General features: G+C 36.5%; 8 protein-coding genes and 1 non-coding gene across 9 annotated transcripts; 3 read left to right on the forward strand and 6 right to left on the reverse strand.

The window, feature by feature from the left end:
• Positions 1-260: 260 nt before the first annotated feature.
• BRETT_000019 (uncharacterized protein) lies at positions 261-1853 on the forward strand (the record flags this gene model as incomplete). Its single annotated transcript, XM_041278598.1, has 1 exon — positions 261-1853. One exon carries the CDS (start codon positions 261-263, stop codon positions 1851-1853), a length of 1593 nt encoding a protein of 530 aa, XP_041134793.1.
• Positions 1854-2108: 255 nt separating this feature from the next.
• On the forward strand, positions 2109-4367 carry BRETT_000020 (uncharacterized protein; the record flags this gene model as incomplete). The annotated part of the gene is made up of 1 exon (XM_041278599.1): positions 2109-4367. One exon carries the CDS (start codon positions 2109-2111, stop codon positions 4365-4367), a length of 2259 nt encoding a protein of 752 aa, XP_041134794.1.
• Positions 4368-4512: 145 nt separating this feature from the next.
• BRETT_000021 (uncharacterized protein) lies at positions 4513-4857 on the reverse strand (the record flags this gene model as incomplete). Its single annotated transcript, XM_041278600.1, has 1 exon — positions 4513-4857. One exon carries the CDS (start codon positions 4855-4857, stop codon positions 4513-4515), a length of 345 nt encoding a protein of 114 aa, XP_041134795.1.
• Positions 4858-5948: 1091 nt separating this feature from the next.
• Positions 5949-8360, forward strand: BRETT_000022 (uncharacterized protein; the record flags this gene model as incomplete). Its single annotated transcript, XM_041278601.1, has 1 exon — positions 5949-8360. The coding sequence occupies one exon, from the start codon at positions 5949-5951 to the stop codon at positions 8358-8360; it is 2412 nt and encodes an 803-aa protein (XP_041134796.1).
• A 200-nt stretch (positions 8361-8560) lies between these two features.
• BRETT_000023 (uncharacterized protein) lies at positions 8561-11980 on the reverse strand (the record flags this gene model as incomplete). Its single annotated transcript, XM_041278602.1, has 1 exon — positions 8561-11980. The coding sequence occupies one exon, from the start codon at positions 11978-11980 to the stop codon at positions 8561-8563; it is 3420 nt and encodes a 1139-aa protein (XP_041134797.1).
• A 424-nt stretch (positions 11981-12404) lies between these two features.
• Positions 12405-15110, reverse strand: BRETT_000024 (uncharacterized protein; the record flags this gene model as incomplete). The annotated part of the gene is made up of 1 exon (XM_041278603.1): positions 12405-15110. One exon carries the CDS (start codon positions 15108-15110, stop codon positions 12405-12407), a length of 2706 nt encoding a protein of 901 aa, XP_041134798.1.
• A 162-nt stretch (positions 15111-15272) lies between these two features.
• On the reverse strand, positions 15273-15364 carry BRETT_000025. Its single transcript has one exon. It is a non-coding gene; the product is annotated as a tRNA-Lys (tRNA).
• Positions 15365-20270: 4906 nt separating this feature from the next.
• On the reverse strand, positions 20271-21263 carry BRETT_000026 (uncharacterized protein; the record flags this gene model as incomplete). Its single annotated transcript, XM_041278604.1, has 1 exon — positions 20271-21263. The coding sequence occupies one exon, from the start codon at positions 21261-21263 to the stop codon at positions 20271-20273; it is 993 nt and encodes a 330-aa protein (XP_041134799.1).
• Positions 21264-23690: 2427 nt separating this feature from the next.
• ICL1 (isocitrate lyase 1) lies at positions 23691-25331 on the reverse strand (the record flags this gene model as incomplete). Its single annotated transcript, XM_041278605.1, has 1 exon — positions 23691-25331. One exon carries the CDS (start codon positions 25329-25331, stop codon positions 23691-23693), a length of 1641 nt encoding a protein of 546 aa, XP_041134800.1.
• Between the last annotated feature and the right edge of the window lie 110 nt (positions 25332-25441).

A 25441-nucleotide genomic window follows, 5' to 3' on the forward strand; every position in this document is an offset into this window, starting at 1 on the left:
TAATGTACTTGGTACATGTTCCTGATTACGAATAATATGTATGCTTTAAGGTGTAAGGTTGTGTGCTTTTTGTGGGACACCGCGATTTTTTTTAATCTTAGAGCGATTAGATCCGCTATATATAAAATTTCCTACGCGTCTGCAGGTCTACTTTGATAGTGCAAAATATACATTGTACCGCCATAATCAGGTGCATGATATTTTCATAGTAGTTTGATTTTAGTATTAATAAGTTTTTTGTTGAATTGTAATTTTGCTTAATGGGTCCGAAGTTTGCAGGAAAGCCAATTAAGATAACTTCAACATTACTAAAGGATGAAGAAAGATCGAAGCTCATAAAGGTTCTTGAAAAGATAGCACCATCTTCCGTGTATACTGGAGATCTTACATCTAATGTATCCATTTTAATAACTAATCCTGCAGGATCTTCGGATTGGCTGGAATCAAGAAAGTATCAGTATGTTGCTCAATATCGTCCGGACGTATCTATTATAAAACTTGAGACTGTCTTGGCATTCTATAAATCTTGGTTAGATGGCACCACCCCAGGCGATTGGATAGACAAAAGTGGTATACGCCTTAACTTAGATTTTCAGAAACCATTCGATGGTTTGGTGATCTCGGTCAGCCGTCTGGAGGCACGAAATGAATCCTTTATTCAGAAAATAAAGCATACTATAACACGAGGTGGTGGCAACTTTACGGAATCGTTGTCTAATCATTCTGATGTGTTGGTTACGGATGATCCTAATGGACGCAGATACATGACCGCAAAGGAGTGGGGGATTCCTATTGTATCTCCGGATTGGTGCTTTGATAGTGCTGAGCGTTGTGCCGCCCTTGGTTTTAAATATTATGAGCTTAAAGGGAAGGGTAGTAAAGGAAGGAGAGTGGATGCGTGTAATTGGGAATTCGTGGCCGCTTGGCAAAAGAAGAGAAGGGAGGATGAGCAACTAAGATTGGCAAAAGGTAAGAGGCCTTTAAAAGATGATGGGCCAGATGACGAAGAAAAAGAACTTAAAGTGGCGAGGTTGGATTTGAGGAATACACTATGGGACTCCGTTATGAAAGACTCTCAAGTGAGTTCATTAAGTCAGGAAGAAAACAAGTATGATGATAATTGGGGACCTGAGCAAAAAGTCATTATATCAACCCAAACACGTGCTTTAAATAGCAAGCAATCAACATTAATGTCTACTCAGCAAGAACTCAAGGAGGAAAGAAAAAATAACACGGAGGAATCTTTACCCTTGCTCAAAGAGCTTTCATTTGCATTGTATGGGTTTGATTCTGAAAAAGTGAAAATCCTCGAGATAATCCTTAAAGAGTATGGGGCCAGCATCTTTGAGCTAGCAGATGTATCCCACTCACTCGATTACGTAATTGCATTTTCCGAGTTAGATCATAAGATCCCAAATATTGAGGATCGTCCTGTCCAGGTGATAACCGAGTACGCTGTAGAGAGATGCATATATTTCAGAAATACAGACACCCTCAAAGAGGCAGGATATTGGTGTAGACCAATATTTATTGACTCTTCCGTGACAATTGAAAAGTTCAGAGAGAATTTCTCATTACCAAAAGGGGGAAAAGTAAATGTTGCAATAACTGGGTTTAAGGATATTGATTTATCACAATTCCAAAGAATCCTGAGGAACAAGTTATCAAGCTTCATTTACTTCAGTGAGAATTTTTCAAAGCAGTGTGATTTACTTGTAATTGCAGATATCCATGGATTAAATACATTAAAAAAAGTAAGAATGGCCAAAAAATGGGAGATCAGCATGATGAGCCTATCGAATTTTTGGAAGTCTCTTGATAGATGCTGTGATCAGCCCTATATAAATACATAGAATATGTTTACAACATAATCATAATTTACACTTAATGCGAATTGTACTGCTTTGCAAGGGGGAATGATTTTTAACTCTTCGAACGAGAAAGATTTTGAGGTGCCACAAAAAAAATATTGACGACTGTAGGAAGCGAGATTTTTTGTCTTTACATTTGGACGGATATTCATTTCAAACCTACCATTTGTTCTTCTTCTCCAAAACGACAAGTATCTCCCTTTTTTTTACTGCGCTAACATCGATTTCTGTCATAAAATGAATTCGGATGTTGAAAAGAGCTTTTTGTATCAGAAGCTGCGGAGGGACTGTGGTTTAATGGCCAGTAAATCACCGTATGTTACATATACTCTCTCGAATGGTTCCGAAATTTATACTGCCTCAAATCGGGAGATCACTGTGGTTTCTTTGAATAGAGTGCAGAATTCTAGTTCTAAACTTGATGTTAAACTAGACTTTGATCCAACTGCTGTATGCGTGAATAGAAACGAGGATTTAATGTGCTTTTACAATTCAAAAGCCTGCCACATAATGAGCATTAACCCCCCTGGCTCTCAAATAACGTTTACAAAGGTTTACAAGTTGTCACTTCCTTTGGAAAAAGATGAAATAATAATTCAAGTTTTATTCAATAATATTTCTTGTTATCAAGCGGAAGTGGTGATCCTTACAGGATCCCGGATTTTGTGCTATGATATTAATGATTCTTTGGTTAGCCCTGTTCAAGAGTACGAGTTTATTCCGAAAAAAGAAAGTAACAGTGGTGGTGCTGGTCTGTTGATTAATGCAGCAATGTCACAAAGCACTGTTATGGATCCAGTTTCTTTTTGTTTTGCCTCAGATGACACTTCGAACTCAAGTCCAGAATCAGATATAACACTTCTGATTTTGACTTCAGATGTTTCCATCTATCGAATTTATCCATTTCTTCCCTCTACTTTGTCTGTTGAAAAGAAGTGGTTGACTAGTTTGTTTGATACTACAGCTGCGCAATATAGTTCAATTAATGATGTATCTCTTCGACTGCATCTTAATAGGACTTTAAAATTCACTGCATCGTTAGCAAATCTTTCAGGAACTATCATTACTAAGAGCCAAATACCTAAATATTATAGGAAAGGTAAAATAATTGGTCCCCTTCCAATCGAACCTTTCTTTGATGAACTATACGATCAGAATGCATTGCGGATTTTTTCCTTAAAAAATGGCCTTTTTTGCATTGTACTTGATCATGCAGTTTTGTGCTTTTATTACGATTCCAGGAATATAGTCATGTTTGAAAAAGATTCACAAGTGCCTTCATTAGATAGCATATCCGTTATTGATACATCATTGTTTGACAGACATTTCTCTATTACTTCTGGTTTTGTAAAGCCCTTTACTTTGGATGGAGCTATACTCGTTACTTCTCAGCCAGGACTTTTATATGTTGATTATTCATCATGGATGACTTATTTAGATCAAAAGAATAATACAGGTGGCATGAAACAGTTTGAGGAAGTTTGGATGACAGGTGATCATCTTCCGACCACTGTTAATGTTCTTGGAAAAATAAGATTGGTCAGCTCCAATAGTATTGCACCCGAGAAACAGTCATTTGATATTAACGCCACTAACTTGACGGAATCAGTTCCATTGGCATCTTCACTCAATCAAGTGTGGTTAGCATGGAATAAAGAGGTTTGCTTAATTTCGGCCCTAAGTTCTTCTGACAACAACAACATGACTATTTTCTGTGTCTCCACACAGCCGTATAACGTTCAAGAGAATAAACAAGGTCCCGAAGAGTATTTTTCCCCAAGTAACAATGATATAAGCCAATACGTTTCAAAAATGAAAGGAGATAATTTGAAGTCGTTTATGGAAGAGCACGAAAACATTGAAAGGGGCCTTCTTAAATTGAGACAGTTGGCCGCTCAATACCCTAGTAAGGTAATTGACCCAACATCCTACGAAGATTTATCTTTAGTTCAGAATTTCAATGAGATTTGTACGAACTCCACGATTTCACTTTTCAAAGAATTTTCAGCTATCAGTAAGAATCTCGCACAGATGAAGGCTGAATTGGCTCAACAGATTACGACTTTGGAAATTCTTAGAGCTAAACAAAAAGGTATTCTTGATAAAGCTAAGCTGCAGAAAGATAAACTATGTGAGTATGAGCAAAAGCAAGAACGTATTCATAATTTGGTTCATAGTTTGAAGCAAACTTGTGAAAAGATAGTGAGGATTAGCTCGGAGGCAAAGGATATTGATTTATCGGAGCAAGAAGTTGGATATGTGAACCTGTTGAATATGGTCAGGAGATTTGTATTGGAAAAACAGGATGATTTGACAAGGTCGTCCGCAACTTTGAAAGAAAGCAAAGAGCATGAAAATGACATTATAGGTAAAGCGAAACTAGAATATGGAAATTCTTTTTCTAAAAGACAACTTAAAATTATGAAAGAAAAGCTTGAGGCACGCAAAGCTTCGATAACCGCTTTGAAAAGCAATCTAGCTAATATGCGTGCCTAATAAAATATAATTACATGTGTTCTTCATATATGTCATTAAATAAAATATGTAATATATAATGTTTATGGGCTACATGTACCGAGAAAATTATCCTTCTTGGACCGGTTATTGATTGTTTGATCCCACTTTTTTCATTTAGGCAACATTAAAAATCCGTAACCCTTCCATTAAAACTCCAGTCACCATGTCTTGTCGGATCTTGCTTTGGACCGCCTACCTCCCCTGTCTTAGGATTAACATTACCCTCGAATTCTGGTATAGTTTTGGTAGTCATCGGCCCAGTAGCATCCAAGTTTGGGTCGCTTTTTGACGTCTCAGATGGCTTCACTCCAACTTTTTCGTTGTATTCTTCTATAGTCATTTGGATTTTGGCCTTCTTTACAGAATCTTCAAATTCCTTTTGTTCTTCTCTTGAAAGTAGCGGTGGGCGTGGCCCTTCCTCAAAAATAGAACGTTTTGCCGAATACATTCGAAGTTGAGCACCAGCCATCCCAAAGGTTCTTTTCCTTACTGGTGTAAAACAATGTGTAATATATTTATACGTTCCAATCATCATCTTTAAACGTTGATTCTCCTATATGTCCTATAAATGCATTGAATGAAGCCAATGCTAAAGGAGCTATGAATGTTGTATTTCAAAATTTGTGTTTCTTACCCCACAAAATTTCGTACTTATAGTATGATTTCATTAATTAGAGTAGTTGGTTGCCTTAATACGAAAATATGTGTTTACGTAATCTTAGAAATATCTTTCGCTGCTAGACGTAGCTGGAGGGAGAACTTAAATCACGATACTGAAGAGTCGGAATATAGAAAACGTGATTTGGGGTTAACTGAGCTTTTATTTGTTATTTTTTTGACTGATTGTTAATGAATACTTGGGTAAAAAAATTGAACTAAGGAATTAAATTCTCTCAAACAAGAAGGATTCTAAGCCAATATCAGTGCCAATATCAGTGGTTAAGAATGAGGATTAGATGGGCAAACAGTAAAAAAATAATAATCCAACAAGAGAAATAGGCTTACATTCAACTTGGATCGAAGTTTTTTATTGAATTTACGGTTAATTGCATCAAGTTATGCATATGTAAATACATTATGTAATCATCAATAGCAGTTTGCTATTTAATGTAATTATATCCTGTATGATGATTTGGATGGACGAAAAAAAAAATATATATATATATAACGTAACCTCTAAGGTCATCGATATTTTGACATATGGGTAGGGATGTTAAGAAAAAACACGTAGCAAGATCCGATTGTTTACTTCCTTTGATGCCTTAATATCTCGCGTGAATGGATTGATATACTTCCATCAAGGTCTTCAAATCCTAAATGGTATACTTTCATTCTAAGTATCCTAGAATCACTCATTTTTGAACGTATTGGGATTTAAAGAGAATGCGTCTTTTTTTCTTGTTCCTTATTCTCTTATCTGAGTTAGTGGCATATATTTGGTTCTGCAAGGGTTTCTTTCCGACAAAGGTACTTTTGACACCCGACGAGATATCGAGCTTTACTACAAATCCACCGGATCAATATGTACAACCTTCAAAGCAATTCAACCGAGTAATATTCATGCTTGTGGATGCCATGCGCTCCGACTTTGTTTTCTCTGAAGACTCGCATATGAATTTCACGCAGCATTTAATAAATGAAGGTTATGCTCTGGGATACACGGCATTTTCAAATCCTCCTACAGTTACTCTTCCGAGATTGAAGGGTATAACTACTGGGTCTATTCCAAACTTTATTGATGCGGTTTTAAATGTTGCTGATAACGAAGACACCTCCACTTTGGGTAATCAGGATTCGTGGGTGAAACAAATGTTTTTGAATGGCTGGAAGATTAATATGTTCGGCGATGATACTTGGCTCAAATTGTTTCCAAAATACTTTTCAAAAAGTGATGGAACTTCCAGCTTTTATGTCAGTGATTATACAATAGTTGATCGCAATGTCACACGACATCTACCCGAGCAACTATCTAAAGATGGTTTGACTCATTGGGATTGTATGATTTTGCATTTTCTTGGTCTAGATCATATTGGTCATAAAGGAGGCTCAAGAAGTGCGAACATGCCTTCCAAACAAATTGAAATTGATTCTGTTGTACGTGATGTGTATGAATCCTTGCTTTCCAAGGATAATAACACATTGATGGTTCTTCTTGGAGATCATGGGATGAATGATGCAGGAAATCATGGTGGTTCTTCGCTAGGTGAAGTTTCTGCGGGTATGGTTTTGATTTCCAAAAAATTTAAAGGGCTAGATTTTGATCAACATAACAATAAATCTCTCCCGTTACCAATTAATGATGAATATAGATACCTTAATACAGCAGATCAAATAGATTTGGTGCCAACATTATCGGAATTAGTCGGACTAGACATTCCGATTAATAGTTTGGGCTCTTTTATTCCGTCCATACTTTCTCTTTATTCGGAAAAAGATCAATTGAATGTTTTGATTAAAAATGCACTTCAGTTAAAAGTACTTTTAGACAAGGCGCAGAATGGTCCCAGAAGCTTGTTGCAAGATCAGTGTGACATTACTTCTGTGAATGGGTTACTTCAATTCATCAAGAAAGCAAAGCATATTCTATCTCAGACATCATCAGATTACAATTACCGAGATTTGCATTTAGGTATCGCTGCATATGCAGTTTTTACAGTCATCTCTGTAATACTCTTTGCATGTAGATATAGCAGTCATCGTCTTACTGGAATTCTGGATCTTACATTTTTCATGCTTTATGGACTTTCGTTTGTTGGATCATCTCTTATAGAGGAGGAGCATCATTTTTGGTGGCTTTCCACTATAATTTTAGTAGTATATTTGTCGTACGTTTCTGCTGTTAAAGGAAAAACTAAGATGTCATCTGTGGCATTGTTATTGGTTGCTCTTAGAATACTGAAAGCATGGAATAATAGTGGTCAAAAATATAATGACAGCACTTACATTAAAATTGGAAGCTATATATCGACTTTACCAGCTAGAGTTGGCCCCAATGTGTTCGCTACAATTTTAATTCTGTCATTTGTACCATTATTTGTCATGAAGGTCAAAGATTCATTTGGAGTGAAGCAGAACTTCTCTCAAATTGTATCTTTTGTTTCGTTAACTATGATGATTTCCGTTCTCATAGCTATAAAATTACTAGCATACTTTACAGGCACATTTGACATGGAAACAGGAACCGGAGAGTTTCAAAAATGGTGTCTCGTTTTTGTTTGTTGGCTTCAGGTTTACTCCAATTTGGAAACTTTTCCGGAAATAAATAACGAGTTATATAGACTATTCCAATATGTTTGGATTGCTACGGCAGTTTGTTCGTTAGGTAAGCCGCTTCTTTACAAGATTCTTGGTCAGAAAGGGGGTAATAAAGGCTATACAAAAAATGTTTTTGTTTTGTTTACGTTACTTTGCATAAGTCAGACTAATTATCTTAACGTTCCTTTATACGGGATTATGTTTGTGATTTATTACGGATTCAAGAATCTTGTACCATTGGATGCCAAAAATTTTGAATCATCGAATTATTTCGCAATGCTCACTCTCGTTTTACAAAATATGAGCTTCTTTCAATTTGGCTCAACAAATTCCCTTGCATCTGTCGATCTTACAAATTCGTTCAATGGCCTAACGGAATATAATGTTATCTTATCTGGAATCCTAACATTTATTGCAAACTGGTCATCCCCTATCTTTTGGGCAATTGTCTACGTTACCCGATCTCTAGACTCGCTTCCCAAAAAGCAATTCTCGGCTTTAAAATGGAACTGTCTTTACGATCGGATTGTATTCAATTTGTCCTTCTACTCTATATCTGGACTTCTGCTTATGCTAAGTTGCTACAACCTTAGATTCCATCTTTTTATATGGACAGTTTTTAGCCCAAAGCTGTTATACTTCCTCGCATGGCTCGGCTGTAATTTGCTCATAGACCTTGGACTCAGCGCAATCATTATAGCTCGAGATATGGACTAATCATTGAAATATTTTTCATATCTAATTTAGATTGATAAAACTCAATAGCAAAAAGCAATTACTGCGATAAATTTTGTAAATCCCAATTAGTTTGTATTTGTTAAAATGAATAAGAAAAAGAAATTAGTTGGTCAAATAATACCAGTAGACAACTGGGAAATTTTCTAGGTTCCTAGCATAACGTATACAAATGCTTATCATTATTCCTCATCACTATCCACAGGCTTTGGTGTTCCTTTTGGAGCGCTCAACCAAGCCATGTAACGAAGTCTCCTCCTTTCTGCCTGTGCCTTCTTCTCATTTCTTGTCATTTTTCTCTTCTTCTTTTTCTTGATCTTAATATCTGCAGGAGACGAATCATCCTTCACCAAAGCCGCTTTTTTAGCATTTTCGAATGCCTCCATTGCTTTCTCACCACCATGATCCTCAAACTTCGATGCATCTAATTCGGCAACCATTTTTGTGACAAGTTTTCCATCTTCAACAATCCAATGTTCCGGACATAATGCTCCAACAAATTCTGCATTATGGGAAATCATCACCACTGAGCCAGCCCATTCTCTAATAGCGATCGCCAATGCGCCCAAAGAATCTCTATCCAAATAATTGGTAGGTTCATCAAGAACTAAAACATGAGGATTATTCCACATGGCACCGGCAATAACAACCTTCACTAGCTGACCACCCGAAAGTGAACCAATTGGTGTGTGATCAACAATCTCTGAATCCAAGCCAATTTCAGCATAATGCTTTCTAATTGCAGTAGGTGTTAAGTCCCTGTATCCTAAACCCTGTCTGGAGGCCTCATGATCATCGAATTTCTGAACCAATGGTTCAAAGCCATGTTTAATCAAGACTTCTCTAGTCACCCATGAATTACATTTTGGAAGCCAGTTCAACCACTTAACCTCATATTGGAATGAACGTTTGTGCTTTTGTCTGCCAACCAAAGCCTCTATTTGTCTTGGACCTCTTCCATCATCAACATCAATTGTTCCCTCCATCATTTTTTTTTCGGCATTGCTCGTGATTCGTCTAGATTCTTTCAAAACAACCTCGTTATCATCACCAAATCTGTACCTCCATTGCAAGTATTGATTTGGAGTTTTTTCTTTGTGTTGAGAAACATGATGGAATGCATTTTGTGCAATATACCCAATACGCAAGTTAGGATGTTTTTCCACAGTTCCTTTATCTGGAACTAACTCTCCCGTCAAAAGTTTGATAAGAGTAGATTTACCAGCTCCATTCGGCCCCAAAACAGCAACTCTTGATGAAAGTGAAATTGAGCATGACACGTCAACTAAAGAAGGCTTACTCGAACCAGGATAAGTGTATGTAACGTCTGACATCTTAGCGACAGCCCTTGTATTAGATTTCACACCAGTCAAAATACCAGGTTTGGGGAAATTCATCTTCACGTTGGAGTCTGTCAAGGTATAATAAGCTTTAGCCTCGGGTTTCACCTTCACAAATTCGGATAAGTTACCTTTATAAAACACTAATTTTTTGTTTTCATAATGAATGATATTTGTGCAAACAGTGTCCAAAAATCCGGTATCATGGGAAACAATCAAAGAAGTTATGTCATTATGTTGTAATAAGTAGTCTTCAAGCCATTTAACATTCTGTGCATCCAAATGGTTTGTTGGCTCATCTAAAAGAAGCACATCAGCCTTCATCAACATTCCCCTAGCCAACTCAAGTTTCATCTTCCATCCACCAGAGAGAGAACTAATATTTTGTTTTAATCTTTCCTCATCAAAGCCCACATCTTCTAATGCCTTAGAAACTTCTGCTCCCGAAGTGCCTTCTAAAGCAGGATCCTTCCTAATAAAATCTATTAAATTCAACTCAGAATGTGCATATTGTAGCTTGTGCTCAACAAAGCATGTTCTAAGTTCAGACTGATCGGGGAATCCCTCTAATTGACCATTTGCGATAGCCTTCAGAAGTGTTGACTTACCAACACCGTTTCTACCACATAAACCATAACGCTTGCCTTTGACAAGCCGAATGTTTGTTTTACTCAAAAGCATCCTTGTACCGTAAGCAAGCGAGAAGTCGGTATTCACGATAACGGTCTCACCATCAACGGCCGTCTCAACAGCGTTTGGGTTTAAAAGTTCTGTTAATTTGTGAACCAAGGTTGAAATTTCCTCCTTTTTTTCAGACTCTTCAGGGAACTGTTCACTCAACGCCATATCCAAATATTCAGTAATGGATTTCCAGTCCCAAACATTTGCATCCGTCATCATTATCTCTGTTAAGTACTCGTATATCTTTCTGTCCCCTATTTTAGGCTCCAAGAATTTCAAATAATCATTAGTAAGCTCCAGGTTGAGTTTTCCATGAAATTGTCCATCCGTTTCCTCAGCCGCTGCATCTTCTAAAACTTTTAACGCATCGGAAGCCATCCTTCTAACTTCTGGTTGAGCAGCAGTCTTGACAACATGCTGAATGTCGGGTAAAAGGATAGATAGGAACCGAGCAATTTCTCTTTTATTGTTGAGCAATCTGGTCAAATTTTCAGTAATCTTGACGGTCTGTCTCAACTGTTCCTGAGTAGAAGTAGCCATCTTTAAAGATTTATCCAAGATCGGCACCATCATCGAAAGAGAAGGCTCTGTAACCTCGGCAACAAATGTCACTGCAGAAAGAGCCTTGATACAGCTAGAAACTTTTTGAGGATTGGAAAGTGTCTCTGCAATCAAGTCATATCTCGGAGCTAAATCAAGATTGTCAAGAATTTTCAAAAATGACTTCAACGTTTTTAATCCTTCCTTCGCTAATTCTGGCTTAAAATCAGTTGACATGTCTGTTAATACTGGAATAACATCATAAAACTTCATTTCCATAACATCTGCTGGACAGTCAGTTTCCAACTTCTCCAAAAGTCTTAGAGCTGCGATTTTACTTTGCCATTTGGCACCACTTTTCATATATTTGAGAAGTGTATCCACAATAACCGAGGCCTTTCCCTCGGTTGGAAACATTTCATAAAGACTCTCGATGGCAACTTTGGCTGTCCTTTTGGTTGTCTTTCCCTTCTCGGCAAATGCATCAAGTGCCGCCTCAAACAACGGAACAAAGTAAGCCTCCTTAGGAACATTTCCTGCAAACTTCTGAACAATGGTATCCAATAAAATCATTGACGCATCCCTGATCAATTGACTTTTTGAATGATTGAGAGCACGTAATGTTTCCAAAATATTCCAGTCAGCAATCACATGAACGCCTGCGGTTGCTATTTCATCCGCAATATTTTTACAAATTTCACGGACTTCTGGAAGTTTTTGGCATGCATGTAATTTCTCCAAATCATCGGAAATCGGGGATATTTGCAATTTGCTGAGAGCAGAGGTGATAGATGACATAGACGATGATGTAGACATTGCAGCGGAAGTTGGTGTATTGTATCCAGAAGAGTTTTGCGAACTGTTTACGCTTCTTTGGGACTGCGAGCGTGAAAACATGTATTCTTCATATGACATTGGTTTACCCTTGCGGAAATTTCCACGTGGCTTTCTACTGCGGCTCGTAGGAGATTCATATCCCTGCCTGCCCTTAAAGCCAGTGCCAGGCTCAAATGATTTGGCATTAAAATCAAAATTGGACATTTCTTGTTTTCAAAGATTGAAAGCTTCAGAAAGTGGACTTTTGCTTGATGATATCTTTAAGTCTTTACTTGCAGTTTAAGTTGTAATGTAGTACTATAGTAATTTGAACCCGTGAAGCTGAGTCCAGAAGGAATAAAGTATTTTCTTCGTATATGCCTTCTAAAAAAAACAGTATATATATCAAAGCACATAAAATTTTTCACTCTAATAAAAGGCCGAAAGCTGCTAACAATAAAATTTGTTCCTTGGATCTGACAGACATTTTATCTTATTTTTTATACATTTTTCGCAACCATTTTCGTGTTTTAGGAGTACACATTATATATATATCTATCGGAAAATATATTCTTGGTTAGCAGCAAAAAAAATCTCGCGGATGGTTCTAATATTTGTATAAAGTTATCATCATTATCATACCTATATATCATATAATTTCATCAATTCCGATAACAGGAAGGTCATAGAACTTTTGTAAATTTAATAAGTCCTCTTCAAACCTACCTTTGTTCCTTTCAGCCCCACCGGGAATAGTCGATGAGCAGAATTGATTTCTTAAACTCTGTAGCCTTGGGTTGAAATCAAATACCATCTCAAATTTAATAATAGTAGCAGCAGCATCTCGCCAGTTATACACTTTATCAGGCATCAGTTGAGAATCTAAAGACATGAGGCCGCACTTCTCACGAAAAGATTGTATGATATGCTGTAATTGCTTGGCTTGATCTTCGCTTAGCTGACGTTCCATTTTGACAATTGAAGCATTCAATTTAGCTTTGATTGAAACGATCATCTGATTAGGAATAATACCATCACTTCTTTTATTCTCTTCCATAAAACCATTATATTCTAATGCACATACCGCTGACGCATAATCGCCAAATGTCATGAATGTTAGAACACTTTCCGTCAAAAGTTCTTCGTTCATTGTCCAACCTGGGGTTTGAATTAGCATTTTAAATAGATTTCGAACCTTTGCAAGCCGATTTCTCTCTGTCATCAAAAGCCCCTTTCCATGTTCAGTAGCTTCCTTTGATCTATATAAATGCATTGCGGTGCTTGCGAACTGTGATGTCGGTTGAGGAAATGAGTTTGGATCATCGCCAAAAAGAAAATTATCCAAGAACTCAATGGCCTTAGTGAATTGTTTAGCTTTCGCATAGGTTAGTAGGACCTGATTAGCAAACACCGTTAAAATAGGGATTTGATATTCTTCCATCATAGAAATCAATTTTTCAATTTCCCTAATTCTTGGCTTATCCCTTCTTCCAAATAATTGAACAAGTGTTAGGTATATATGAGCGTTCGCTGGTGGAAATATGCCGCTTTTTGTCTTGTTTCCAGTACGTACATTCACCAATTTCATATTCATATAATCCAATACTCTCGATGCAAGATCGAATCCCTTACGATTATGGCCAAGAAAAAGAACTTTCATCAAATTTTTTGCAGCAAAGCTTGTAATTTTCGATCCAATAGCCAACGACGAAATAAGAGATGATGTCTTAAGCCGGTCACGACTAGACATCTCACTATCTGTTAGCTGAGTAGAAAGATATGAACATATTTCATCCAAAAATTCCGCTTCCTTCTTCGATGTTAATATTGTAGGTCTCTTCTGGTTCAAAATTGTTAGTATGTACTCCTCGATCACCGTTTCATATTTTGGATTCACCATTTTCAAATCCTCTTCAAAGCACTGACAAAGATATTCGCGTCCTGGATAGCTCATTTTCGTTTGCAATTGATCCACTAAAAACAAGAGGAACCTTTTATCTCTTAGTGTAACAGTTCTAATAATTGACATCATCTCATCAAATCTTTCATATTTCATAAAACTCATAAAAGCGTCTAGTGTGTTATCGTATGTAAGAGGTTCGATTCTATTATAATAATTATAGGCGACTCGTGAATCGTTCACGATTTGTGAGTTCGGAACAGATAAATGTTGACACAAACCATAATCATTCATTAGCTTTTTTAAATTTTCCCACCAGCCAAATGCTTTCTGCCAATTTGACAGTGCTAAATACTTCTCAATAAATATAAGCTGTAGTACTGGGTGTATGTAATGGAATTTAGCAAATATTTCTGCTGCTATCTGTTCTGCTTCTTTAGTATGGTCCATGGGCATTCGAAGATATATTTCTGCCCCCATTTCAAGCCAGAATCTTTGAAGTTTAACATCATTTTTATTGCGTCGGCTGTTAAACAAATATATCGCTTTATCAAATTCTTTATAATATGTTAATGCCAATATATACATCCTCTCATTAATGGGATCTGCCCGGCCAGATGTTTGCATACTTATTAAATTACCTGTAAGATACAAGCATTTATTCCGCAGCCTATCATCCCCTATTTGGCCTGATATCACAAATATCTGCATTAGTTGTTCTAATGTAACAAGTTTTCTAGAATCTGCTGAATCAGAACGACTTAGCACGTCTAGAAATCCAGGCAATGCTTCGAGTCCAGATGGTGCTAAACCTTGAGATAGTTCTTCTGTCCGCAGGCACATTTCGAATAGGTCGATCCCAATGGAATCCGTGAGTTCTTGATATTGCCGTTTATCAGCGACTGTTTCGGTTATTTTTGCTGCTTCCGTATTTCTCCTTTCATCACTTTCCCCGTTAATTGGTTTGAAAATTCTCCGACGGCAATCATCTATCATCCAAGAGACAAAGTTTTTAATACTTTCATCATTTACCCTCTGTAACTTCTGACCTCCTCTTAACGAATCTTCAAGAATTTTCTTCTCGGTTTTTGACCTTTTAATTATGTCCTGTACAAATGCAGAATCGTATTCCACGCCATCTTTTCTAAAAAGTGCTTTAAGCTCTCGTTCAATTTGGGCAGGAGGTTTCGTGACTAATTCTGGTTTTGATTTGGTTTTCGCCTTGGTGAATCGTGACCGACATCCTCTGAATTCATTTTCGCTATTCAAAATATGACCCATTTCTCGGATCTTTGCTTCATCAACATTCCTAAGCTCTATATCCAATTTTGGTCTTCTGCGCTCACCTATTTCTTGTGCACTCCTTAAGTCTTTTCTTGACCTTGGTATTTTAGCACGAGTGCGAATATATCTTGATTGCAAACCACGCCGCAACGAACATCTTACGCAGTTCATTGTTGTGATTTTCAGAAACTCCGAATTTCGATAGCATCGCACCAGAAACATTATCATGATTATTTATCCTTGAAATGATGGTGAAAACTGTACGCAAAGGTAAAAATAAGAACAGTGTTAATTAACACATAAGTAGAATGATACGGCTATAACAAAAAAATCCTCCCTGTGAGGGGCTCGAACCCTCGACCGTTCGGTCGGCTTCTTGTGAATTGCTTAAAAGCCGAACGCTCTACCGACTGAGCTAACAAGGATAGATCGCCAGCTGTAAGGGGTCTGCTTTGGTTTGAACCTAAATTATTTTAGATTATGTAAGTCCAAAGTGATTTGTGTGTTTGTTTTGAAGTGTTGAATCAAACCACTAAAAGATGAAGTATTGTATGTTGTAAAATAGTGTTTTTAGAATGTTATGATGTAATTTAAGTAAGTGCGGAAGTAATGTATAATGAAATAATCAACTAGTTTGTATTCACTAGGATATAGATAAAAGCACCCCTTTGTATATGTTTATAATTTGAAGTGTTATTATATTTATTTTAATGACTTGTTTTGTATTTGTTTTTATTTGTTTTCTTATTTTTATCTTCTTGTTATATTTTCTCTTATTCTTATCTCTGTTCTTCTTATTCTTTTTCTATCTTCTTCTTATCTAAGCTGTTGCTTCTTCTTTCTTATCTTCATCTTGAGTTTTCCAAAAAGGCTAAATACTCATTTAATATTTTCTCGTTTTTCTGCTTAATAAAATATTTGCATCTCGTCGTCCAATTTTAATAAATAATTCGCTCATGTTGCTTCGCTCATAATATTACGTAACCATTTGGATAACACGTGACTTTTCCTTGTTCGATCCCTCACAATACCGCGCTTTGCAAAAAGATCGTCCTCGATCGTTACCACTCTTAAAACAAAATTCAAAATGTTGTAGGTCGCATTAATCGACTGTGTAACCCTCCGGTGGTGTGCCAAATTCATCCTTTGAATGATCTTCGTATTGTTGTAAACGGATTAAGTGTCCTAAGTTGGTCATCAATGTGGAACGAAGTTGGGATGGCATTTTGTTAAGGTAAGATGTTGGAATTGAAGTACTATGTTCGGGATCACAATCTTTCCAATGGACGTCATAAGTTTGATGTTCGCGATCATAAGCGGCAATAGCTGTAACTTCACTCAATCGTTGTAAAATTTCGAGGTCTGTGCGAGGAGGAACGCGAGGGAATGCGGCATTCTGTTGAAGGAAGTGACGGAACCAACGGACATTGAAAACACGTTTTGTATGTACGGTTTCTGGGAAATCGATTTCAAATGCGTTATCACCTTGTTGTTTAATGATTCTGTAAGGTCCGATGAAAACTGGTAAAACTTTGTGATATTTATATTTCCGGTTGAAGCAATCCTTGTTTAGAAGTATGAGATCTCCAACTTTAAAATCATGAGTGCGAACTTTCTTATTATGTTGTAATTCCTGATGATGTTGAGCTAAAACTAAATTATCTTGGGCTTGTTGCATAACGAGTTTCATGCGTTTGACATATTCTTCAGCATTAGGACTATACCTAGAGCTATCAACTCTGGCGCCTGATATAAAAGTAGGTGAAGTAGGTCTATAACCTTGGCTGAGCTCAAACGGAGTCATGCCTGATGATTTTTGTATACTATTATTATAAGCAAATTCTAGCATAGGAAGCATAGTGTCCCAGCTTGTCAAGTCATTAGCGCAATATGTGCGAATTAATTGGTTTAAAACGCGATTGACACGTTCAGTTTGGCCATCTGTCTGCGGATGGTTTGTCGTAGACATGAGTAGGGAGGTACCTACCATACTATTAAATGTATACCAAAACTTATTCATAAATCTAATATCTTTATCCGACACTAAACGGTGTGGGATGCCATGAAGCTTAAAGCATTCGGCCAAAAATAACTGTGCACAACGTGGTGCGTCTAGAGTTTTATCTGTGGCAATAAAATGTGCCATTTTAGTAAATCTGTCAATGATAACCAGAATCATATCATGGTCTCGAATAGTTTTCGGAACAGCAGTAACAAAATCCATAGAGACATCGGTCCATCGACCTTCCGGTATAGGTAATGGTGAAAATAGTCCTTGGACAGCTTGAGTAGAGGTCTTATTTCGTTGACAAACGCTGCATGACTTACAGAACGACTTAATATAGTTTAACATTTTAGGCCAATAAAACATTTTATGAGCTAGCTCGAAAGTCTTGAAATATCCAAAATGTCCTGCAGTAATGGAGTCGTGACATTGCCTCACAAGTAAATCTTTAATCTTTTTATCGTATGGAATAGCTAATCTAGAATACTCGCTACCCAAAAAAGTAGTGTAATATAGTAATTCGTTATGATATCTGAAGTGCTGAGCATAATGACGAAGGTCCTGCGTAGACGGTTTCAGCTTCGCCCCATTCTTCAACAGCTCATAGACTCTGCTTAGGTCTTTATCATATTTATACGCTTTTATAATTTGTTGTTTAAGGTCATCATTCCACTTTAAAATAGACTGAACGGATCCAGAGGACTCGTCAGCAGACGTCAATGTTGCAATCATTGCGCCTGAATCGGTAATATCTGCAATTGCATTGTCTTCAAGAGTAGAAGTAATAATAGAATGTAGAAATGTGGCGGACCGTTTTTTATCTATGTCTTCGAGCGCTAAGGCATCTAAGACTGCTGCGGCGGCTAACTCTAAACCGGCAGCTGGTTCTAATAATTTTAATTCCGGATAACGCGATAGTGCGTCTGCTGCTGAATTATCATGTCCCTTAATATATTCAACCTCAAAGTCGTATTGGGACAAAAAGTCAATCCATTTGGCGACTCTTTGAGTGTCAATGAGATTTTGATTCTTTAAATGTATGAGACTTTTGTGATCCGTTTTTATAATAAATTTGCGATTCATTAAGTAATAACGCCATGTTTTTAAAGCCTCAATCACTGCCAAGAACTCTCGTTCGTAAATAGAATATCTAAGCTGAGCTGGTAATAATTTCTTTGAACCATAAGCAATAACTCCTATAACTTTCCCGTAAGGATCGAGTTGTTCGAGAACGTAACCAACCGCATAACCACACGCGTCCGTATGAATACGAAAGGTATAACCCGGATCCCATATTGGATGTACAAGAAGTGGTGCTGACAGGAACTTATTTTTAAGGTCTTTAAATGCTGTATCTTGGAGGGAAGTCCACTCACAACGTTTTGCAATATAATCTAAAATCGGCTTAGCAGTTAATGAATATCGTTGAATAAATCTTCGGTAAAAACCAGTCAATCCGAGAAAAGATTGTGCTTCTTTAATGCTGGTTGGCGTAGGCCATTCTTTAATAACTTTTATTTTATCTGGATCAGTCTCGACACCTTCAGGTGTAATTACAAAGCCTAAAAACCTTAATTTCTTAAAGAAGAATGCACACTTACTGAGCTTTGCTATTAACTTATTTTCCCGTAGCGTTTGAAGCACGGTTCGGACATGGTCGAAATGATCTGCCGTATGTTCAGAGTAAATCAATATATCGTCGATGTAAACTTTCACGAATTTCGATAAGTAAGGTGCTAAAATATTATTCATCAGTCGTTGAAATGTTGAAGGAGCATTCGTTAGCCCGAATGGCATAACCATCCATTCGTAGTGACCGTTTTCGGTACTGAAAGCTGTTTTGTCGATATCAGTCTCCTCTATTCTAACTTGGTAATATCCTGACATTAAATCTAATTTAGAGTAAACTTTTGCTTTTCCGAGATCGCTAGTAAGCTTTTCAATATCAGGAATAGGAAATTTATCCTTAATAGTAAGATTATTTAAAGCCCTATAGTCGACACACATTCGAAGTGAACCATCTTTCTTTTTTACAAATAATACTGGGCTGTTGAATGGACTAGCACTTGGCCGAATCCAATTGCGTTTCATAAGATCGTTAACTTGTTTGGTCAATTCGATCTGTTCTGCGTGACTTAATTTATATTGCCTTCTAAAAGTAGTATCGTTAGGTCTTTGAAGGATAATACGATGAACTAAATTTCTTTTCGGAGGTAGTGTACTTGGAGGGTCATTCGTAAGCACGTCAGAGTATTCTTTAATTAATTTTTCTTTTAAGTGTGCCACTCCACTAACCTCTGTTTCTGTGCGTATTTGAGTATTTTCTGGGGTAAGAGTTTGTATATATAGCATGCCGGGAACTTGCTCTGGATTGCGAAGTTCTTTTAAATAATCGGCTATGTCAAGACAATTACATTTTATATTATAATCAGTTTTCTGGTAAGGCTTGCTCTTCCCGATAAGTTTCCAATTAATAAATTCTTGGTACCTTTGAATAAACGGTAAACCTAAGAAGACATCTCTTGTAGGAATGTCAATTATGAAGAACGCGACCGTTGCATTAATCTCAGTCTGGAAAAGGAATGTCCAATCCAAAACGATGAAGTGTGAAGTCACCATTTTATGACCGACTGCATTAACTTGTAAAGGTTCGCATCTCCTTATTTCTGATTCTAAATTTAAATCTTTTACGATCTGCCTCGAAATGAAATTCGATGTAGCCCCTGAGTCGATGACCACTGGCATGTGGTAAGCCCCTTTTAAGATTGCAATTACCTTAGCTGCTTCAGCAATTTGCGGTGCTTCCACGTAGTTTAAGTTTAAGTCCTGGCCGTAATTCTTATACACAATTTCATTTAAAAAACTTTCGTCTAAATCAGGGTTTTCTAACTTTAATTTTTCAAAATTTTCTTTAAGGGTTTCAACAAATTCTTCACTTTCTGTATTGTGATCAGATACATTATTCTCGAGTGTTCTAACGGAAACCGAGGCATCTTGATCTATCATATTAAGCGCTAGGGCATGAGCATCATCTAGATCGCTATGAGGTATTTCCTCTATTTTTTCTTGAACATTAGAATTTTCTTTATTTTTTGAGTTTTTTAAGTTTTCAGTATTTTTTTGATTTTTTAAATTTTCAGTATTTTTTTGCGTTTTTGTAATTTTTTGTGAGTACGAAGAGTTCAAATTCAAGTCTTTTTGTTCTTTTCTATTTTCCAATTGTTTTTTCGTTTTTATATTTTCCTTTTTCTTAAAATTTTTTATATTACGCATTTTCACTTCTGTTTCGTTCTGACCGCTTTGTGTATCAATAGATAGGTCGGCTTCTATTGACTCTCCGCATTTAAATTATTCTCTTGTTCCATATCAACGTCTTCTGAGTTATCTGTTAGTGCATCTTGTGCTTCTATACGCTGCAAGTGCCCCTGGGCATAGCCCTGTTGATTCGTACCCGTTTGAGGTGGTGGTGAACCATAGTATGAAAAGTTGCGCTGACCATTCTGATGATAATTGCCTCTGTAACTCTGGCCTCTTCTTGGTCCACCGTACCCGCGTCTACCATAGCCGCGGCCTCTGTAAGATCCTCTTCCAAAATATCCACGTTGGTTTGCCTGGTAATTATTATTGTATCTTCCACTATTGTCATTGTTGGTGTATCCATTTCTACTTGTTCCTTGATTATGGTATTGATTGTTGTTTCCATAATTGCCTCTACGTCTCTTATTGTTTCCTTGCATGGCACTCAACTCTGCCAGGTAAACAGGATCTGATTTCAAAAATTTCTCTGCTTCCCTTGCTGCGTCTAAATATTTTTCGAAATGTGACCCATCTGGAACTGCGTGCATGTGATGTCTGACCTTTGGATTAAGTCCACTGATGAATTTATCTATAAGGAGTTCGTTGTTGGTTGAATAACTAGGAATCTCCATAGCAATCGTCAATAAAGCGTCTGCAAATGATTGAACCTCTCTTGTTTGGGTGAGTTTGAAAAACTTGTCCTTTGAACTTTCCTTTTGAAAAGCATTGTCTGGTGCAAAATGTTCCAAAAATGTCTTCTTAATTTGCTCATACTCTTTCTCCCCGTATTCTTCGTCTAATCTGATATGTTGATCGTACCATTTTTTTGCAACACCGCTCAAAGCTCTGGAAAAGATGTACTTCATTTTAACTTTGTTTGTCAATTCTGCGGCTTCGAAATATTCATCCATCTCATGAATCAAAATGTTCGCTCTGGCTGCCATGTTTCTTCCCGAACCATTGAAATCCGCCTTTGGTGGGCTGATGTTCGAATTAATTCCATTTGGTCTTGATGAATCCATATTGTTATATCCTTTGTTCTGTAATCGTAACTATCCGATGCTACCAATTGTAAGGGGTCTGCTTTGGTTTGAACCTAAATTATTTTAGATTATGTAAGTCCAAAGTGATTTGTGTGTTTGTTTTGAAGTGTTGAATCAAACCACTAAAAGATGAAGTATTGTATGTTGTAAAATAGTGTTTTTAGAATGTTATGATGTAATTTAAGTAAGTGCGGAAGTAATGTATAATGAAATAATCAACTAGTTTGTATTCACTAGGATATAGATAAAAGCACCCCTTTGTATATGTTTATAATTTGAAGTGTTATTATATTTATTTTAATGACTTGTTTTGTATTTGTTTTTATTTGTTTTCTTATTTTTATCTTCTTGTTATATTTTCTCTTATTCTTATCTCTGTTCTTCTTATTCTTTTTCTATCTTCTTCTTATCTAAGCTGTTGCTTCTTCTTTCTTATCTTCATCTTGAGTTTTCCAAAAAGGCTAAATACTCATTTAATATTTTCTCGTTTTTCTGCTTAATAAAATATTTGCATCTCGTCGTCCAATTTTAATAAATAATTCGCTCATGTTGCTTCGCTCATAATATTACGTAACCATTTGGATAACACGTGACTTTTCCTTGTTCGATCCCTCACACCAGCTGTAAGGGGTCTGCTTTGGTTTGAACCTAAATTATTTTAGATTATGTAAGTACAAAGTGATTTGTGTGTTTGTTTTGCAGTGTTCAATCAAACCACTAAAAGATGAAGTATTGTATGTTGTAAAATAGTGTTTTTAGAATGTTATGATGTAATTTAAGTAAGTGCGGATGTCGGAGTTAAGAGAGACCTTATGAGTTACTCCCGGGCTTTAGCTATCAAACTCCTTCTTTAATAGAACTAATAAGAACCTAGCAGTCGGGGAGATTCAGACAATTGTAAGGTCGGTTACCTAAGTGGGTGGATATAAATGTACCAAGTGGTCTGTGTGATAATGTTAATGCCTTTAACATTCTAACAATTGTGTATGTGTCACCATAGAAGAAAATGAATTTACTTCCTTTACTCTGTTACCATCAAAGTGGAGTCGAACTAGTTGTATTGCAAAATAGGCTATCGGGTCTCGTCCCTTCGTAGAAGAAACAAGTTATATAAAAAGAGGTAAAGTAAAGTAAAAGTAAAAAGGAAAATAAAGTGAGGTAATCATACATAATAAAAAAAAAAAGATTTAATTCTCAGAAACAGAATTATGATCGCGCATAATTATTTTTCTGCTGATTCCCTAACATACACAGTTAGTGCATTTTATCCAGGATTGTCTCTATTAGATATTATTCTAAATCTTCGTTATTTTAGAATAAGTTCAGATCTCAAAACAAATAAATCTAATGACATATAATAATAGATTATCTAATACTAGGTAATATTCTCATATGTCCGACAGAGGTAAAGTAAAGTAAAAATAAAAAGGAAAATAAAGTGAGGTAATCATACATAATATAAAAAAAAAGATTTAATTCTCAGAAACAGAATTATGATCGCGCATAATTATTTTTCTGCTGATTCCCTAACATACACAGTTAGTGCATTTTATCCAGGATTGTCTCTATTAGATATTATTCTAAATCTTCGTTATTTAAGAATTGTCAAAGTTAGTGTTACCAGATTCATATAGTATTTTGATATTTATTGTAGTATATAATAAAGAGTATGTATAATGATATACAAAAGGGAATATCTTCACGTTATATAGATGTAGTTCTCGTATTAATCGGATGATATAACAATACCATATTTCCTTACTTGAACTCCATTGTTCGAGAACTTCATTGTTTTGACAAGAATAAGTTCAGATCTCAAAACAAATAAATCTAATGTCATATAATAATAGATTACTTAATACTAGGCAATATTCTCATATGTCCGACAATTTACATTCAATGTTTTCTCCATTTTCTGCTTAATAAAATATTTTTGTTAGTCTTACAATTTTAATAATCAATTGTTCGTGTTTCTTTGTCTAGGAATCCTATTTGTATTATGCGGTCTTTTTCCCGTTTGATCATTTCTCATTAAAAATCTGGCTGAGCGTTACAATTACTTCTATAACGGATTGTAAAAATATGCACCAGGCTACAATAGTTTATTTGTGAGCTTTCTACTTATTTCATATATATTTTTTTGATTCAAAAAACAAACGAATTCTATATTATAGCTCCAATATAAACTATTCACGTTTCTATCTGAATTTTTGTATTTCTGTCAATTATACGATATCCTGCTACTTTGAGTAATCCTGTTTATTATTACAAGCAATTATGAAATCAAACAAAAAGAAAATTATAATATATTTATTGCCTTGCCGACAATTTGAAATTTTATGCATAAATGAAAGATACTCAGGAAGAAAGCATTTAAATCAGGTATTCAAGAAGAAATTATTTAAATCACTTGAACTGTGATTCTGTAACACCTTCACCCATTGCCGCAGTGCTGGAAACTCCGCCAGTGACCATTTTTACAATGCTATCAACATACTCGGCTCCAGACCACTTTTGGTGTCTAACAACCTCCACATTATCTTCGATCTCATGTGCTTGAATATTTTGGCCATATGCTCTCATTCCAATCTTCTTAAAGTCACGGGCAAAATTATCCACAGCAAGAGCATTTAGATGCAAACCACCCAACGTGATAAACTGCCAAATAAAGCCAAGCTTTGTTAATCTTTGAATATACGTTTCCTGCTCCTCTGATGACATTGCAGTGTTCCAGTTAAATGATGGCGACAAGTTGTAGGTCAACCATTTATCTGGATACACGGCTTTCACACCTTCAGCAAATTCCTTGGCCTGTTCGTAAATTGGTAATTTAGTTTCCATCCATAAGAAATCAGCATATGGACCAAATGCTCTAGCACGATTAATAGCACATTGTGTACCGCCTTGGTATCGGTAGTAGCCTTCCCGAACCCTTGGTTTATCCCAATCAAAATAGACTTCCTTTCCAAGAATTTCTTTGGCAAGTTTTCTTGCCTCAACGTTGGATGTACAGCTAAGTGGTGTAACCTTATCATTGAATTTTTTGATAGCGGCATTCTTATCCTTTATATCTGACTTCTTTATTTCTGTCTCCACTGCTTCACTAAAGCGCATAACCCCAGCTTTTGCCATCCAATCAGATTCAACCTTTTCCAATTCTTTACCATACATTCCCTTATTCTGTGCCGCATTCATTACATCAACCAGAGGCTCGATGTCAGGATTCGTGCTTCCCAAAATAAAATAATGATCTCTAAAGTCAATTGTGGAAGTAATCAATGTTGCGGCCTCGGAATCTGTTCTAGCAACAAGAATCAAGTCAGAACCAAAAACATCTGCAGATGCCCTTATGCAAATCAATCTATTTATGTGCTCCTGGATAGGAACAAGAACCTTACCGGCCATATGTCCGCACTTCTTAGTACCTGGAGCCTGGTCCTCAATATGTATTCCAGCAGCGCCACTCTCAATAAACAACTTGGTTAACTTGAATATTGCTGTGGTACCACCATGACCAGTATCGGCGTCCGCGATAATGGGTCTCATGAAATCAATATAAGGCATTTTCGCCCTTTTCTCTTCGGAAACAGAAAATCTCTCTCTGTGCTGGACCCGGTCATGAAACAATTGGGCATAAAACAAATGTTGAACCTTGTTTGGAACAGTGTCCATAGGGTAATCAGCCAAATCAGGAGATGGTTCATTAGAAGTGGAAGCAGTTGATGAGCATTGCCATCCACTGACATAAACAGTGTCTAGGTATTTTGCCATCTGAGACACATGAATTGGGTCAAGGGCTCCAAATGTTATGGAAGAAGTACCATTTTTGGCATGCTCCTGGAATAACTTAAAAGCTTTCTTCGCCATGATGTCAGATGCATTTGGGTTTTTAACCGTGGACCTTCTGGAGGCAATATCCTCAGCGGTGTAAGGCCTTTTGATCCCTTTCCAACGAGGTTCCGACCACCACTTTTTAATTGAAGCAACCTCATTGTTGAAATCCTGTTGTTCTTTCTCAAGATCTATACTTGTATAAACCATTGTCATAGCTTAGTATTCAATTTTTCTTTTAAATCAAGCTTGTGTTTTCAAACTTTTCTGGTTAACGAGAATTAAAGGTAAAGCAGTGGCGAAGAAAAAAGCACTTCCATTATGGG

Source organism: Brettanomyces bruxellensis, chromosome 3 (assembly GCF_011074885.1).
Source record: "Brettanomyces bruxellensis chromosome 3, complete sequence".
Lineage (NCBI taxonomy): Eukaryota > Fungi > Ascomycota > Pichiomycetes > Pichiales > Pichiaceae > Brettanomyces > Brettanomyces bruxellensis.